The following is a 16,709-nucleotide window of genomic DNA, read 5'->3' as shown; positions in this document are numbered from 1 at the left end:
TGCCCCTCTCACAGAGACAGGCACCTAAATCTGGGTTGCAGGGAAGCACCCATATCACTTGTGATCCAGCAACTGGGGGAAGATACGTATTCAGCTGCCTAAGTCACGGGTCAGTCTGAAACAAAACATCCAGCCTCTGTTATAACCTTCAGCCTAGTTGATAGGGTACTCCCCAGGATGTGGGAGCCCCCTTGGTTCACGTCCCCCTCTTCCTGATGAGGAGAAGGGATTTGATTAGGGATCTGCCAGGGCTCAGGTAAGTGTCCTAACCACTAAGCTGTGAAATACTCTAATGTGGCATGTCCTCAATTTCTCCTATTGAAGTTGTGCCACTTTAATTTACATAATTTAATAATGACATCTTAATTGGGCCAGTGAAAGAGATTGAATGCCTCTATAGTCTAAGTGATTAGGGCACTCACATGAGAGGTAGCAGATCCCTGTTCAAATCCTTTCTTCCCCTCAGGAGGAAGAGGGACTCCCACATCACAGGTGAGTACCCTATCCACTAGGCTAACAGTAGTAAGGGGGAGTTTGGAGTGCACTTGCCTGAGGGACCTGATCTGGTAGATGGCCTCTCAGCATACCTACCAGATCAGGCACCTGCACACAGCTTCTGTGGCCAAACAGCTATCTTTCCCAGTTTGTGAATCGCTCAGGACCTTACACAGAAGATAGGTGCCCAGATACCTGGAGTAAAGCTGCAGAGCGCATACTCAAGAGGCAAAAATGTCAGTGCTGAGTGAGTTTAGGCCCCTACAGGGTTAGAAAGCAATTAAACGGCAGTTTAGTAGTGCCTAAAAATGTGACTTAGATACCTACCAAAGGGACGTAGGTGCCTAATTACCTTTGTGGATTGCGCCTGTAGTCACTCCATCTACCCCAGTTAGAGTCCACAGTTGTATGAATAGTACCCCGTGGTCAAAGGTCAAGAAGATAGCTGACAGACCTAAGAGAGTGAGCCTGGATACCGAGATTATCAAGCAGCAAGATCAATGAAGTTTCCATGCTACATCCAGTCCAAAAAACAAGTTGACTGGAATCGAGGAAATCTGAACACTCTGAATATTGCAACAGGGCAATAACTGAACAGTTTGTCAGCATCAAGAGTTTTTTCTTTATTTATTTGGAGCAAGGTTGTAGTAACTGCTTCTTTCAAAGAAGCTGGCATCTTGCTTCCCTGCTGGGAAGTACTGAAAGTCAGCTTCAACAGTGGCCCATCACCTCCCCATTAGCCTTTTCTGAGTTACAGATCTTCAGGTGCATCTGTTTACCTCCACCAAGAAACAAAGCCCTCCCCAGGACATTAGTCCACAACCTTTCACTCTGTCAGATGGGCTTGTGAGAAGAAGGACCTAAAGAAAAAGGTTTTGAAAACTCATCTGTTCTGCTGTTGACATAGTTGATTTCCTCCATAAAGAATTATACAGGAATTTAGTTGAAAATACCCTCAGGGTTCAGGCTTTTGCCATAAAACATTTTAAAAGCAATGTAATAGTATTTTTTTTGGTCTTCAGCCCCCCTGATTAAGTTCCTTGAGGTCATAGTTAATATCTGGCTTAGATCAAGTATATGGCTCTACTATGTAACCTTAACTTAATTTTAAGGAAGTTCTGTAAATCCTTACTAGAGTCCCTTGATTCAGATATGTTTTGTTTCCTATTTTTTAGTGTGGTTGTTAACTCAGCTATGGAAGTAAGGGAGTTGAGGTTAGGTTCTGTAGAATTTCAAAAAGACTGGTAGCCTGTACAGTTCCTATTTCTTCTCAAAAATGGCTGTCTAAATTCCTCTTCAAGAATGGGTTTTCCACACCCAGTTCTGTCTAAATTCTTCAGAGAGAAGCCATCATATAACTTGCATATAAGGAACACTATACTGTGATCATTTTGCATTTTTTATTCATATATTTGTTTGAAGCTTTTTTAAAAAAAAATCAGATTCCATAAACACATCTTAATATTCTACAGGAAGGGGAAAACACAGGTTAGAAGAAAGGAAGATAATGAAAGATTCTAATCACACACATTCAATTAGGGGAAAGGAAAAGAGTTCTCCAACAATTAATCAGAACAGTTTAATTCGATCTGTAATTGATATTTGAGCAATGAAAAAAATCACAAAAAAATTAAAGCAGCATGACCAACAAAATTAAAGATGTCTGTCATCCAAGACCAAAAACAGAAGTTAATGAGTTAAAGAACATATCTAAAAAGATCACTTAGGGCACCAGGAAGTAGCTGTACAGTGAAAACAAATTAACTTCATTAGATTAATCAGGCAAAGAGAAAGTCTTTAATAATAGCTTCAAGGGAAACTGCACTACAACTTGTGTTCAAATCTGCTTCAGGATCCCTTGAATAACTAATTTGAAGTCAAGAAACCATTTGTTTTGATCATTGTCAAAGAGAAGATTTTTAATTCCCATCCAAAATCACACCCAACTTGGCTGGAAAGAAGACAGCTGCTTGGGCACCAGTGTGTTCCAGCTGTAAGTAACTTTTGTATTGAATTATTTGTGTCTGATGTGCCAAGATCATCATCTGACAGAAGGTACATTTTCTTTTTTATTTCTTCAATATTAATATATATGGTCTCCCAGGTATTAATTCTCCTGGCCAAGATCAATTCATCATGCATATTGAGAAAGTTAAATAATCTGATTGATTTTAATTTGGGGGTGCAGTAGAAAGATTTTTTTGCCTGTTATCTGAGATTCTTTCCAATTTAAAATCTAGTAAATAAACCCAATAAGCGTTTGACGCATCTCATTTCTTGCTTCTACATCAACCACCAATCCTTAAATACCAAGTAATCTCAAGGTTTTACTTTTAATTTCCATAACATTTTAATGATTAAGGAGAATACTTTATTGATAAATGAACCTGAAAGGTGATTAATACTTTCAGCCACACTTGATAATATTTTTACTCTCATTTTGCACATTTTTCTTGGTAGGAATCTTGCACTGCGAGGTACTGAGTGCCAGGAACTGAATAGGAAATCCTGGCTACAGTGAAGTCAATGGCAAAACTCCCACTGACATCAAGGAGGCCAGGATTTCACCCCAAGTGAGAGAATGTTCATCTGCTGATTTTACTGCTTAAAACATTGGAGCAGACCTCAGGAATCTTTCCAAGGGCTTGGACTGAAGCTTTATTTTTTCCTTCTATCTTGGCATTTTCCTGTACTTAAGAGCCACTGAAGTAAAACCAAGGAACAAATCTCTGCAGAAGCAGCAAGTCTAACAAAAACTATCAATCACTTTAGAGTGAAACAGCAATTCAGACCATTAGGGCCAGATTCATGCTGAGTAATACAGTCCCACTGAAATAAATGAGACTGGCAAGGTGTTGGGTAGTATTCAGTGTGAATAGGGGTGGCAGAATCTGTCCCTTTGTAATAAGGAGCTCATCGTGGGGGGGTATTGATGTCAGTGGCAGGATCAAGCCCTACAACAGGTTCTCAAACTGGGGGTCACGACCCCTCAAGGGGTCGCAAGGTTATTAAGTAGATGTTGCTAGTACGCCTCCCAGCAAGCTAGCAAGTCTGCTGTGAAAAGTGCTATTAACAAACGTACAAATATCACTTTAAAATAGTGTTAAATTAAAAACACATTTTAAAATAGTTATACGGGGGAGGGGGGGGGTTGAGAACCACTGCCCTACAACATGGAGGAGATCAATGCTTCCACCAGCTTCCTGGCAGTTGTCATCTTACTGCAGTGAACCAGGTTGATAGACAGAGGTGAAGTCCAAGGATAAACTGAAGGCTATGAAGATTTCCTTGCATTCTTATGAACAGACCCTCTCCATCAGTGTAATTTCATTTTTTTCCTTTGTTAATTAACAGTTTAAAATCCACACAGAAATCCAAAGGAAGGTCAATCAGACTATCGTCTAGAAGTGCAGGCTTCATGGAACATGAAGATCATTACCTGAAAATTGTTCTTTGACATGAGACCAGAAATAGAGGGCACATATTAAGGGATTAGATCCAGGGTAGGGATAATCTTTTGTCTTTGTGTTATTGGTAATGGAATGGCAAAAGGAGAATAGCTAAAACAAAAGAGCTGAGAATACAGGGTTGTGACAGGATGACTGGCTGCCTCTGTCTGCCTGACAACCACAAGCACACAGAATATCCATCAGTCTGGTTTAGTGTAATTATGTCACAGAGCCCAATTTCCAATTAAAATATCACCTTTCCTTTGGCATAGTTTTTTATATTGCGCCATCCTACCATTAACCAGTCCTGTAACTGTCATGAAATAAACTTTTATTATGTAATTGAACATTCCACATGCTTAGTTTACAGTGTGAATAATGCTGAACCATAACAGTCTGCTTTTGTGGGTTCTGATTTCTCAGTAGGAATCCTTTCTACAGTTCATTTCACTTAGTTGTCTGATGATGCATACATTTCATATATGTAAACTGATAATTCACTACTAGTCATGTTTGATTATTGTAATTTTTTTTATAACACCACCGATCTGAACTGAATGTTGTTTTGGGGGGTAACTTTGTTTGATTTTGTCCTTCTGTAAATTTGATTGGATTAGCATACCAACTAACTTCCCAAAATGTCTGAAAATAGAAGTCTTTTCACTTGACTGGAATGGTAGCACACCAGTTGCTCCAACTTATCAAGAAGTTATTAAAGAGACACGAAGGCTCAGAAGGGAATTCCGGGAGGATTATACTGTGTAAGTTTAAAGCAGTTTTTAAAATACATGTGGGCATTAGAGTGATACCAGTCTGGATACTATCCCTTTCTTCAGATGGTATGTAAATAATTACTGTCTGTTGGATTGACATATATACTACATGTCAAAAATACAGATTTGATTACCTCCTCCCCGCATTGAAGTAAATGGCAAAACTCCCCTTGATTCCAAAGTGGAACGAGAGCAGGTCCCACATGCAAAAGATATGAAACCAGTGACTACCGTGCTGGAGAAGTGCTTGTCAGTAGGATTAAGATAATACAGAGTATTAATATGGCACCAGGCAATGCTGCTGCAGTTAAAAGTCTGGCAGTATCTTTACTATAAATCCTTTTTGGAAAGATTTAGATCTCTATTGCACAGTAGGATTAAACTCACTATGCAGCCATTGACTGTTACATTCATAGCCATTATATTAAGATAAAAACCGTCCATTGTATTGCACCAATACCTACAACGCATACTACTAGGATGCGTTACCACTGCTCAAGTTCTCAGTTATTTTTTGAAAAACAAACTACTTTAAATATGTACATTGAGTTCTTTTAGCTAAAAAAGTGCAGAAAATATTTTGCACCTTGAGTCAGAAAAAAAGCTGATTTAAGGAAACACGATTCTAGAAAGACTTCCTTGTTTTAAACATGGTCGCTGCACATACAGGAGTCTGAGCTGTGCCAGAAACTCACATCCACACTGAGGTTTTCTTCATGCTTTCTGGGTAGTAGCTGCTTTACTAGATGTTTGCATAGCACTTTGGGGATGTTTAGTTTTACTATTATTGTTATGCAGAGATTTCTTCACATGTAAGGCAACAGGATGGGCCTCAAACATGTATAACTTTCCCCTTCTTTGTGGTCCCTCTCCTAACCACCCATATTTCAATAATTAACAGAGCTCAATGTTTTCTTATAATCATAAAAGCCCAACTCATTGTCAATTTTTATTTCTAACCCTTAATGTTCACATAGTTTGTTTCTGCTATGTTTCTTTGATCACTGGAGAAGTTTTAAAATACCAACCATAAAGTTTCATCAACTTCTCTTTTAAATAACAAATAAAACTTAAAAATTCCCTTTTCTCATTTTTTAAGTGACTGCATAAAATGCTTGAGTACATTTATGTGTGCAATTTGAGTATTTTTGAATTCCCATTGAAATCAGTTAAATAATTTTATGATCTCAATTTTGGTTTTGCAGATTTCAGAATAAGTGTAGAGAAGATATTTCAGAAATAGAAAAGCGGAGAAAAGAAATTAACCAGAAGTTTAGAAGGTTTGCTTTAACCATTTTACAACATTTTAGGGGTTTCCCTAAGAAGTAATTGGTTTAATCTGCAGCAAGGGAAATTTAGGTTAGCTATTAGGAAAACCTTTCCATGAGGGTAGTTAAGCTCTTCAATTGACTTTCAAGAGAGGTTGTGGAATCCCTATCATTGGAGGTTTTTAAGAACAGTTTGGACAAATACCTGTCAGGGATGGTCTACGTTTACTTGGTCCTGCCTCAGTGCATGGGGGCTGGACTTGAGGACTTCACAAGGTCCCTTCCAGCCCTATAGGTCTATGATTCTATGATTACTTCATCCATAAAGGTATCTGTTAACAGACTTAATGATAGCCCAACTATGAAACTTATTGCAGCTTGATGCACCATAAAAACTTACTTCCACATATTTGGGGACATTCAGAAACTACAAAAAATGTCATGCCCAACTTTAACAAAAATATTGCTGATGCAAAAAAATTGTTTATTCTGTTTCTAGACTAACAGAGAGCGCCTGCAAGAATCCCTCTGAACTAAGGCTGAATGCAGATATGTTAATGCATGAACTGGTATGTAATTATAATAATGCAGTAATAAGAACAGTCTCTCCGGTCTCCTTCCAAATTTCAAAAATATGATCCAGATTTTCTGATGACTTGGGCATACATAATGATTAGAAAGTGATTAGAAAAGCAGGCCTTTGAATGGTACAGTGCATAATATGCTATGGTGGCTGTTACGTACTTATAAAAGGAAAATAAATAATAACTGATTTCCTCCAAAGGTTTCTGGCAACATGGTAATAAATGAGATCAGAGAAAAGTAATTTGGAAACTAAATGCCAAATTATTCTTTCTTAGAGATCTCTGAGTTTATCTTGCCATTTCTGGAAGATCCCTACCTGCCATGTTTGCAGGTCTGGCTGAAAATCTCTACATTTGCTACACATTAATAGCATATAACCCATATGTAAGCTCCTATGAGCAGTCATAGAGGAGGCCTATTTTAAGCTTAGAACCTTTCTGAGGAATTCTGCTTCTCTCCCTACTTTTATCCACATCCCTCATTGCCCTCCTACCAACCAGATCCCTCTAACTCATCTCCCCACAATCTCATTGTTCTGTTCCTCTTCTCCAGATGCCTTGACTTAAACCTTTGTCTTTCTTCCTCAGAGAACCATCAGCTTATTTCCCTGATCCCCAGTGTTCTGTTTGTTTCTGACACCCCAAGAACAGAAGTCCCTACCTTTTAATGTTACCCTTACATGTTCCCAGTGAGACTCCTGAGAAGGTCTGGAAGTATGTGTTGGCCTCTGTTCAAATCTGGAACCCCACCTTCACTGGGTCAGAAGCATCCCAGAACTCACTCCTCACCTGGGATAGTCTGGGTAATGCATACTGCATCTCTTCTGAGAGATGTGTATTTGAATGCAGATCTCTGTAGTCAAACTTGTGTAGATCTAGAGATATACACAAGGACAAATCTTGCTAGGGCCTTCAAGGCTGCATGGGTCCTAACACCAGAAAACCTCCAAGGTTCCACTACACAGGGCAGGGAGCAAGAATGTTGCATACTATGGAGCAAAATTTCCTAGAGGCTCCTTCCTCGCCACTATAAGGCATGGGTAGACTAGGCTGGAGCCACTAACCATTTCTCGGCGGGGGAGAGGGAGCATGATTGCAGATGCTACGTTATTAATTATTACTCTTGCAGCCCTCAGGCTGCCAACAGTATCTGCAAGACCTGCTCTAGCCCCACAGCCCCTTCTCCCAGGGAGGCCAACCCTCCACCAAGCCCATTTACTTTGGTTTGGCATTGGTGAGAGGATCTTTTCCTCAATGAGCAGTCAAAGAACAAAAGAAATTAAGTTCTATCCATAGTCAATAGGCAACTTTCAATTATTTGTAGCTTTTTCATTTGTGAGCCAAATTTCTGCAAACACATAGAAAGATTAACAATAATTTGTTTTTGAGTTGTCTGAGCACCATAAAGTCTGCCTGGCTATTTGGTAGTTTAAGGGAAATATCTTTTTCATGATACACAACTCAAAAATAGTTGAACATATTTTGTTAAAATCCAAAATGTCATTGTTGGGCTAAGACCAAGCAAGAGAAACTTTAGCCTAGAAGGAAAATTTTTGAGAAAGTTATGGAGTGGAAGAGAGGAGTCAGACTTGAGTAGCTCTTTCAGCCTTCATGATAGCTATGATAGCACTCACTCTGGCCAAGAAACCAGGAAGCCTGTCACTCAGCTTCCTCAGGATTTGGAAAGAGTTGGCAGTTGTCTCAAATGTTGTAAAAATACTGTGCTAACTGCGTTCTAAACAGTAGCAACAAGCTCAGACTACTTAACACAATGGGGCCCTAATCCCTGACTGAGGTCTACAGGCGCTACTCTAATATTACACTGCAAAAATAGCATATATTTTCCTCATTGAGAATCCTACAAAAGTTTCAATGTTCAGCAAAACATTTGCAATTCCCTTAACAGTTCAGTTTGCTTCTTTGTTTTCCACAGGAATTTGCAACACGGGACAAGAAACCATCCAGCAGTGGAAGAAGTGAGTAAACCCCCACATTAAAGCAGGGGTTGAGTATTACCTCATTTGGGTTTATAAAGTGAAATAACTCTATTCAATTGCACTTCTTTTTTTTTTAACTGATATCAAGGTAAGAAAAAAAAAAGACTTCCTTAAGAAAAGTATTCCTCTTTATTTGAATTGTCTGCTTTGTTCCATTTTTCAAATGAATACATTTTAGTAAATCGACCTTTACATTGTATAATCCAGAGAGAAATAAGTATTTAGGCTGCTTGTTGCTGGAAGGATATTTTTAGTATGGAAAAATGTTTTATAAAGCCTAAGAAACCTCTTCTAATTGTTTCTTCAGAAATGTATCTTGATAATAGCAACTGCTCATAATACATAACAGAAAAGGGATTAATTTACTGTGGCATAGGAAGTCCTGCCAGTTCCCAAATGCCCAACATAGTTTCTTTGAAACTTTTACATTCTTTAGGCCTCAAGAAAAACCAAAGCTCCACCTCCAGGTTTGGTAGCAAACAGACTATTCTTCTCCAAAGCTAACCTTTGGTCATTGCTTTTGTAATAAGCTTCTTTCACATTTGTGAGGAAGGTACTCAGCTTGTCAGAAGGCACCATTGACACAGTGCAGCCACCCCATCCTGCTCCAGTCAAGCGTGACCCGATGGCCCCAAACTGCCTACAATAATAACAATAATAAAAAATTGAGTGCAATATATCAAAGGAGATCATTTATCATACATAAACTGCCTACAGAGCACAGTGAATATGTGACACATTTATTTCTAGTTTTCAAAACTAGAACACACTAGGCACACTTGGTCTAATGAGACATTTGAACTCTATGTGCATTGAATGTTTTGGACAACTTAAATTTTGCAATGTAGTTATTTCCATCAAGTGCAAAAATAAGCCTCTCTCAGAATGTTTAAAGACTTTGAAATAGCTGAGGTGAAGAAAGTAGCAATAGTCTTAAAACACCAGACGTTAAGACAGGAGGACATGACAAAAATAAAGGAGAGTTCATGCACTAATTGCCATGGGTCTGTTCATATGAGACATTTTCAAATTTGGCAGTGTCAGCACACTATACATTTCTGCTTTTTCAGTATAGACATAACATGTTCTGAAGATTCAGGGACTTCTGCAGGACTAGTTCCAGTGCTAGTAAGGGAAAAGTACTGCAAAACTCAAAAAAAAAGTCAGACTAAGAGTCCCATCACTCCGCCATCTGGTCTGCCTTAAAAACAAAAATTAAGGCCTGGTCTACATTTGGGGGGGGGGTTTGGATCTAAGTTACACAACTTCAGCTATGTGAATAACGTAGCTGAAGTCGACGTACTTCACTGCGGTGAGTCAACTGCTGACGCTCCCCCATCGACTCCACCTGCCTCTCGCCCTGGTGGAGTACTGGAGCTGAAGGGAGAGCGCTTGGGGGTCCATTTATCGCATCTAGACTAGATGCGATAAATCGATCCCCACTGGATCGATCACTGCCCGCCAATCCAGCGGGTAGCATAGACATACCCTAAGAGCCGGTAGCTGACCTTGGTTACACTGGTTTAGAATCCTAGAATAGAGTTGGAAGAGACCTCAGGAGGTCATCTAGTCCAACCCCCTGCTCAAACCAGGACCAACACCAACTAAATCATCCCAGCCAGGGCTTTATCAAGCTGGGCCTTAAAAATCTCCAAAGATGGAGATTCCACCACCTCCCTAGGTAACCCATTCCAGTGCTTCACCACCCTCCTAGTGAAACAGTGTTTCCTAATATCCAACCTAGACCTCCTGCACTGCAACTTGAGACCATTGCTCCTTGTTCTGTCACCTGCCACCACTGAGGACAGCCTAGCTCTGTCCTCTTTGGAACCTCCCTTCAGGTAGTTGAAAGCTGTTTGATTTGAGTGGATTTACAACAGTGCAACTGAGCTCAGAATCTGGTCCTAAGTGTGCACCTTCTGTCTTTCATGTGACAAAATACCACACTAGTTTGTATTAACACACTAGTAATGGTTGTTTTCTATTATTCCATTTGTTGTTTTCAAGTTCTTCATACCAATATAGAAAGACCTTCGTTATTTTATTACAATTTATTTCTAAATGTTCTTAAAGAGAAAAATTCCCACATAGGGAATGCATGTCTGCATTGCCTGGCTCCAGCCAAATCCAGAAGGAGCAGGACAACACCATGAGAAGTTTTCCTCTGAGTCAAAAATGCCACAAAAACAGGATGAACTAGAAAACTCACCAGAGAATCCATTGTCATGAGGTTTCCAACCCACTGTCTAGATCAAATAATTTTGATATGTTTCTAATATCTACACATTGGGAGATTCTCTTCATTGACAACCACAGGCTAGGGCTGATGAAACTGGGCATGATAACGATATAATAGTGAATGAGGACCAATTTTTAATAATTTAGGATACCGTCTCATGTGTATTACTTATGTTAAACCAGTGCTTTTCAACCTTTTTTCATTTGCGGACCCCTAAAAAAATCAAATGAAGGCGTGGACCCCTTTGGAAATTTTAGACTGCTAATGGTCTGCAGACCACAGGTTGAAAACCACTGTGTTAATGTTTCAAGGTGCTAGGATCGTACTTGCTTAGGCCCTGATTGATAGGTGCCGACTCTATGGGTGCTCCGGGGCTGGAGTACCCAAGGGGAAAAATTAGTGGGTGCTCTGCACGCACCGGTGACCAAGCTCCCCTCACCCTCTGCCCCTCCTCCTCCTCCCCTGAGTGCGCCGCATCCTCACTCTTCCGCCTGCCTCCCAGCGCTTCCCACCCAGCCGCTCCCAAACGCTCCTAGAAGAAGGGGGAGGAGCGGGAACGTGGCATGCTCTGGGGAGGAAGTGAGGAAGAGGCAGAGCCAGGGCAGGGATTTGGGGAAGGAGTTGGAATAGGGGCAGGGAGGGGGCAGAGTTGGGGCAGGGACTTTGGGGGAAGGGGTTGGATTGGGGGTGGGAAGAGGTGGGGCAGGGCCGAGGGCAGATGGGGGGGGCGTCGAGCACCCACGGGAAAGAGGGGAAGTCAGCACCTATGCCTTGATTGAGGAAGGCAGCTACACGTGATTCACTAGACATGCTTAAATGAAATTAATGCTTAAGTGCTTTCTTGAATATGTGTGCTTTTCTGAATCCATGACCTGCTCTATGTGCGTGTGTTAAATTGAGGGGCACTATCCTACATATTGACTCAATTATCTGTTCATTCTTGATTTCTAATCTTTATTTTATTTCTTTGCAATTTCATAATTCTTTTTGTATGCTGCTCTTATTCTTTGATCCACAGAAGCAACCTCTTAAATCAAGCAGGATCCAATCCATCTTCCTGTGAAATCAATGGAAAGATTCCCCTTGCCTTCATAGGGTTCAATCCAGTTCTCTAAAGCAACTAAATCAACTGCTCAAATTCACTTGGGATGCAACCTAGTTTTTAAAGTGTTGTGCTGCAGATACAGTGTTGGCTTTGTATTGTGGAATGCCATTTAAATATCTTCAGATTTATTCTGAGTCATTTAATTTAATAATTCTCTGTGGTCATATCCTATGATCTGCTGTTATACTTAGTCATTTTAAAAATGTAATAAAAGATCATTTAAAAAGAAACGAGTTGTGTGTTAGAGCTGAAGCTACTGTGCTTCAAAATAATGTGGCCAACATTTTCAAATTTGGATGCTAAGATTAGGAACCTCACTAAATCTCTAGGTACCTCACAAATGGCTCAGTATTTAGAGGTGCTGAGCACCAGTTGCTCCCACAGATGTCACTGGAAATTGTTGGTGCTCAGCACCTCTGAAATTCAGGCTACTTATTTAGGTGCCTAAAGATGGATTTAGGCACTTAATGTTAGGCACCCAAGTTTGAAAAGTTTCCCATATATGCGCTACATAACAGAATGTATATGAGGACCTGCAAGAACGAACTGTTTATTCAAACTGAAGTTTAAAATCAGGAAATTAAGGTGAGCAAAAAACGCTCTGTTGGTCAGCGTATTGGACGTATTCCCATTCAGAACTGTCCACAGCTGTGTGTTGTGCAAAGATGGAAACAATCAGCAAAGATGTGGTTTGGAGTATGGACATGCCAGTCAAGACACAGCAGCCATTAGATTTTCCAATCACATTGAAATCAATGCAGATTTGACTAACTGCAAATGCTGTGAGATACAGAACAGAATACTTAAAAATCATGAGTCTAAAAATATATTTTTCTTTTTAACTGTCTTCTGGTTTTTGAGACTAGGGTGCACTTGAGTCACGTGTTCACACTTTCCTCAGTAACCATGAGAGCAATAAACTTTTCTTTAAAACAAAAGCTGAGATTCTCACATAATTCCATGATTCCAGGAGCTGTGGATTTAATAAAAATCACTAATTATGATGAGACTTGTAATAAAATTGCAAAAGTTAGTAACACTGACACAGTAGATCTGCATGAGAAACAGCAATGTATGTTCATCTGTAAAAATTTGTATCCTCTTGTAAATAAGACCTCTCTAGCTGTCAGAGGCAAGGCTGACAACAGCTAATTTAATAGCACACGTACCACTAAGAAATGGAGAATAGGGGGTAGCAAGAAAATTATCCACAGTGGTTTAGGGACTTGAGGTTTTCAAAAGCTCCAAAGGGATTTAAGAGCCCTAGTCCAATTGACTTCCAATGGGACTTGTGCCCCTAAATCTCTTTAGTGCTTTTGAAAAATCTCTCCTTTTATTTGCTCCTTCTGCTTTAAACTACTAACAGGAAAAACAGCCATTACCAATGTGAGACAGACAGGTTACAGAAAGTACAAGTCTACTCTCTCTCTGCAAAAATAGTTGACCAACTAGTGGCTAAACTTTTCAATGCTCCAAACCATAGTCAGTAGGGATCTCTTTCTTTCTTGGCAGGGAGTATATATTAAAACAAAGATCTAGGCAAAACAGAAAACATCTGGATATGCAGATTATTCTCTACAGTTTAAACCTTGTGAGGAGGCAATGCTATGGAACGTATTTTTGGAAAGGTTTTTAAAGTTACATGGCAGCTGTATAGCACTGTAAGTAAAGACAACATAATTTATGCAGTTGCTGACCCATGATCTTAAATATGTTAGCCAAAATTTTCAAGAGTGACTAGAGATTTTTTGGTGCCTCTGTTTTTGAGTAACCAATTTAAGACCGCTTAAAAGGGACCTTAGAGGACAAATGCTCAGCGTTTTCTGAAAATTTGGCCCCTTCAAGATGTATCAAGTTTGGCACCTAAAAGCTGTGGCACCCAAAAATCACTGGTCAGTTTTGGAAAATTTTGGCCATAAAATAAAAGTTTGTGTCGATCAACTTGCATAATCAACTGTAAGTAACAATGTAGCTGCAGAACTCTTTATCCTTAAATGTTAAATCCAGAAAAAATTGAAATACATTAATGTTGCTTATGGATGGAGTGAATGGTGAACAAATAAGTTTTGTCACATACAATGGACGTAGTTCCAAAAATAATTTTATACTCTGAAGTCTGGTTCAGTGTTCAGTTATTCTTGTTACATTCCGCATGTTTTCTTCTGTTGGTCATTTAGAAAGAAATCTGATGGAACTTGGGTAGTCACCACATTACATTTTGGTCCATCTAATTAAAATGTTCCCAATAATTTTAGTTTAATACAATCCTAACTACATGTATGCATTTAAGCTTCTCTCTCTTTTTGGATTCTATGCTACAGAACATTTTTTCTTGCATAGCGGTGTCCATCTAGTTGTGACTAACTAAAAATGACAGACCTTTATTTTTTCTACTTTTTCTTGTCTTCTTCAAACTGCATGTCTGCTCATGCCTTGCATAGGGCCAAGACTCTACAGCCAGCGATCTTTCATTGGCTCTACTTAGTCAGCCCCATAGTCCATCCAAAACATATTCAATATATAACCACTTTCCTGCTGCCTAGTATATCAGTTGCATTGGACAAAATGTACTTATGGCATCAACAAATGCTAGTCCATGATGTTCCATTGTGATTTCAAGGCAACATTAGATCAAAGAATGCATTAACAGTCCTGAAGCTCTAGCAGTCGTCAGCAGTGAAATGGTTAAGGAATATGCAAGGAGAAATAAAATCTAAAAGTAGTAACTGAGAAGACATTAAGAAATCTGATCATGAACTCTAAAACCTAAAAAAGTAGTAGCCAACTTCATTTACTGTGAGATTTTTTTTGATGAAGTAGAGTCCATCATGAAGCCATGAAGTGCAGCTTTCATCTGACAAGCATTACTCAGATGTCAGCAGGGAAACATTTGACTATATAAAGTCCCTTAGGAGATTAATTTGGTGATAAGAGACAAGAATATTTTTCTTTCATTTTAAAACTACACTAGCTAATGATGTCACGATTTCTCATCTATTCAAACCATATTCTCAAAGAGGAGTTCTTGGTTTATTGCTGTCAAAACTTACAGGCAGATGTCCACCAGCTGATCCAGTTCAGGGCAGCTGCATTCATACATGTCCCTGCAGCTGATATGACTCTGGTTCATTAATTCTCCCAGCAGCTGGAGTGCACTGGCAGGTGCCTCACTACATATCTTCTTAAATTCCAGCACTCTGCCAGCTTCGCTGTACACGTGCTTAGCACGCTGGTACAATTTAAAGGACGTAACTAAAATAAAGTGAAAATATTCCATGTTACAATTATTCATTAACAGGTACCTAATTGAAAAGGAAAAAATAGAAATTTACAAGATTTAAGTTTGTTTCTGTAATTTTTAATTTATATTAAACTGCTTCCGGGTCAAGATTTTTTTTTTTTGCTATAATCAACACTTTTTAAAAGCTCTGTTTTAATACTGTTTGGGGATTTCAAACCAAAGTGTTTATTATAGTTTTAGTTTTGATGATTTTATGTATGTTCTACAAAGAATATCCAAAAACAATTACAAGGTGTATGAAGTGATAGACAACTCTTCATGCAAACAGTTTGCAAGGTGCTTTAGCATCACGTTATGAAGATTAAGAGTTGGTCTGACCCTTTGAGTCCATAAGATTTTTTTTTTTTAAATAAGAAAGAAATCTTGCTCAAAGAACATTTTTGCCAAACATTTTTAAACCAGCTCTAATATAAACAGTGATCCTCCCACTCCCTTCACAGAAGCTGAGGTTAGGTCACCAGAGTCCCCAGGCCCTGACCCTGTAGTCAATGTGAGGTTTGAAGAAGTTCCATTGCCTGACCCCTCTGCTGTTAAAAAGCAGTGTATGGTTGAGATACACCTCACAGGAAGGCAGCCTACCTTATTTCTCCCTTTGGTCCAAAGAATTGTTGCTAGTCATACCTCTGGGGCACCGTGGGGGTATGTCAACCCATTGTTGGGGCAGCCAACCCCTTCAGAGACAAAAAGGGCACCACATACACTCCCTAGAAACTAGATGGGAGGTGGGACTGGGAGGCCCAGGTCTCAAGTTCACACTCAAAAGGTTTGGGGGTAACCAGGGTAAGAAGGGGCATGTGAGAGTTCTGCCCCATAGGCTCCAAAGAGAAATTATACAGGATGGTTGTCAAACAATTCCATATGATGTATGCTGGCTTGCTAACAGAATACTTACAGTTGAAATAGCTCAATGTGAACTTATGAAAGGTCATGTTAGAAATGGCATCCACTCAGTGGGTTCCCTTAGAAGGCTGGTCAAGCACTCTAGTTACATCCACTACTTTAGGGGCAGATATGGCAATTTTGGGGGGAGACCTTATTGAATTAGGTTTAAGTATCTTTGAGGTCCACTGTATTAAATGAATGGTTTATGTATTACTGTTGGCTGGGATTGTATGTAACCTCTCGAGGCAGGAGAGGTGGCAGTTGTGAGATCTGGGGCTTCAATGGACTATACTGAACAATGTGTCAGACAAGAACGGACCTTTGGAATAAAAGTGTTAAGTGGTTTTCCTGGGGAATATCTAGGAACAGGTAAATACAAATTCCCTAATTCCGGTTTTGCAAAAACCCTGCCTTTTGAAGCTATGCCCTGAGGAGAAGGTCTGTGTGTGCCAATTACCTATTACCAAAGGCCAAGATCAAAGGCCCAAACTGTATAAAGAAATGGCTGCTGGGTTCTGGTTCTGCATGAGAGATGGTTATGAACTTGTAACCACAGGAAAAACTCAGTTGTGGATTTTGAAGGACTGACACTTAATAGAGCCCAAGGTTGGAGTTG

The 16,709-nt window shown here is 39.6% G+C and overlaps 2 protein-coding genes across 4 annotated transcripts in view; one reads left to right on the top strand and one right to left on the bottom strand.

Moving 5' to 3' along the window:
• FAM227B (family with sequence similarity 227 member B) overlaps nt 1–12,665 on the top strand; it is a 172,494-nt gene extending 159,829 nt beyond the window's left edge. Inside the window, exons 14-18 of the mRNA XM_084640446.1 lie at nt 4,625–4,705; nt 5,923–5,997; nt 6,485–6,554; nt 8,503–8,545; nt 11,824–12,665. Of these exons, the coding sequence (XP_084496572.1) occupies nt 4,625–4,705; nt 5,923–5,997; nt 6,485–6,554; nt 8,503–8,545; nt 11,824–11,837 (283 nt within the window). The 3' untranslated portion in view covers nt 11,838–12,665. The remainder of the gene's footprint in view (nt 1–4,624; nt 4,706–5,922; nt 5,998–6,484; nt 6,555–8,502; nt 8,546–11,823) is intronic.
• Nucleotides 8,700–16,709, bottom strand: part of GALK2 (galactokinase 2) — an 83,522-nt gene continuing 75,512 nt past the window's right edge. For all 3 annotated transcript variants that reach the window (XM_084640438.1, XM_084640439.1, XM_084640440.1), the window contains 2 exons: nt 14,961–15,162; nt 8,700–9,206 (listed from right to left, as the gene is read on the bottom strand). In XM_084640438.1, the coding sequence (XP_084496564.1) occupies nt 8,999–9,206; nt 14,961–15,162 (410 nt within the window). In that variant the 3' untranslated portion in view covers nt 8,700–8,998. The remainder of the gene's footprint in view (nt 9,207–14,960; nt 15,163–16,709) is intronic.

This window comes from Lepidochelys olivacea (genome assembly GCF_965140295.1).
Source record: "Lepidochelys olivacea isolate rLepOli2 genome assembly, chromosome: 10".
NCBI classification, from domain to species: domain Eukaryota; kingdom Metazoa; phylum Chordata; order Testudines; family Cheloniidae; genus Lepidochelys; species Lepidochelys olivacea.
The sequence above is the reverse complement of the archived record's forward strand: the minus strand, read 5'-3'. Positions and strand labels throughout refer to the sequence as shown.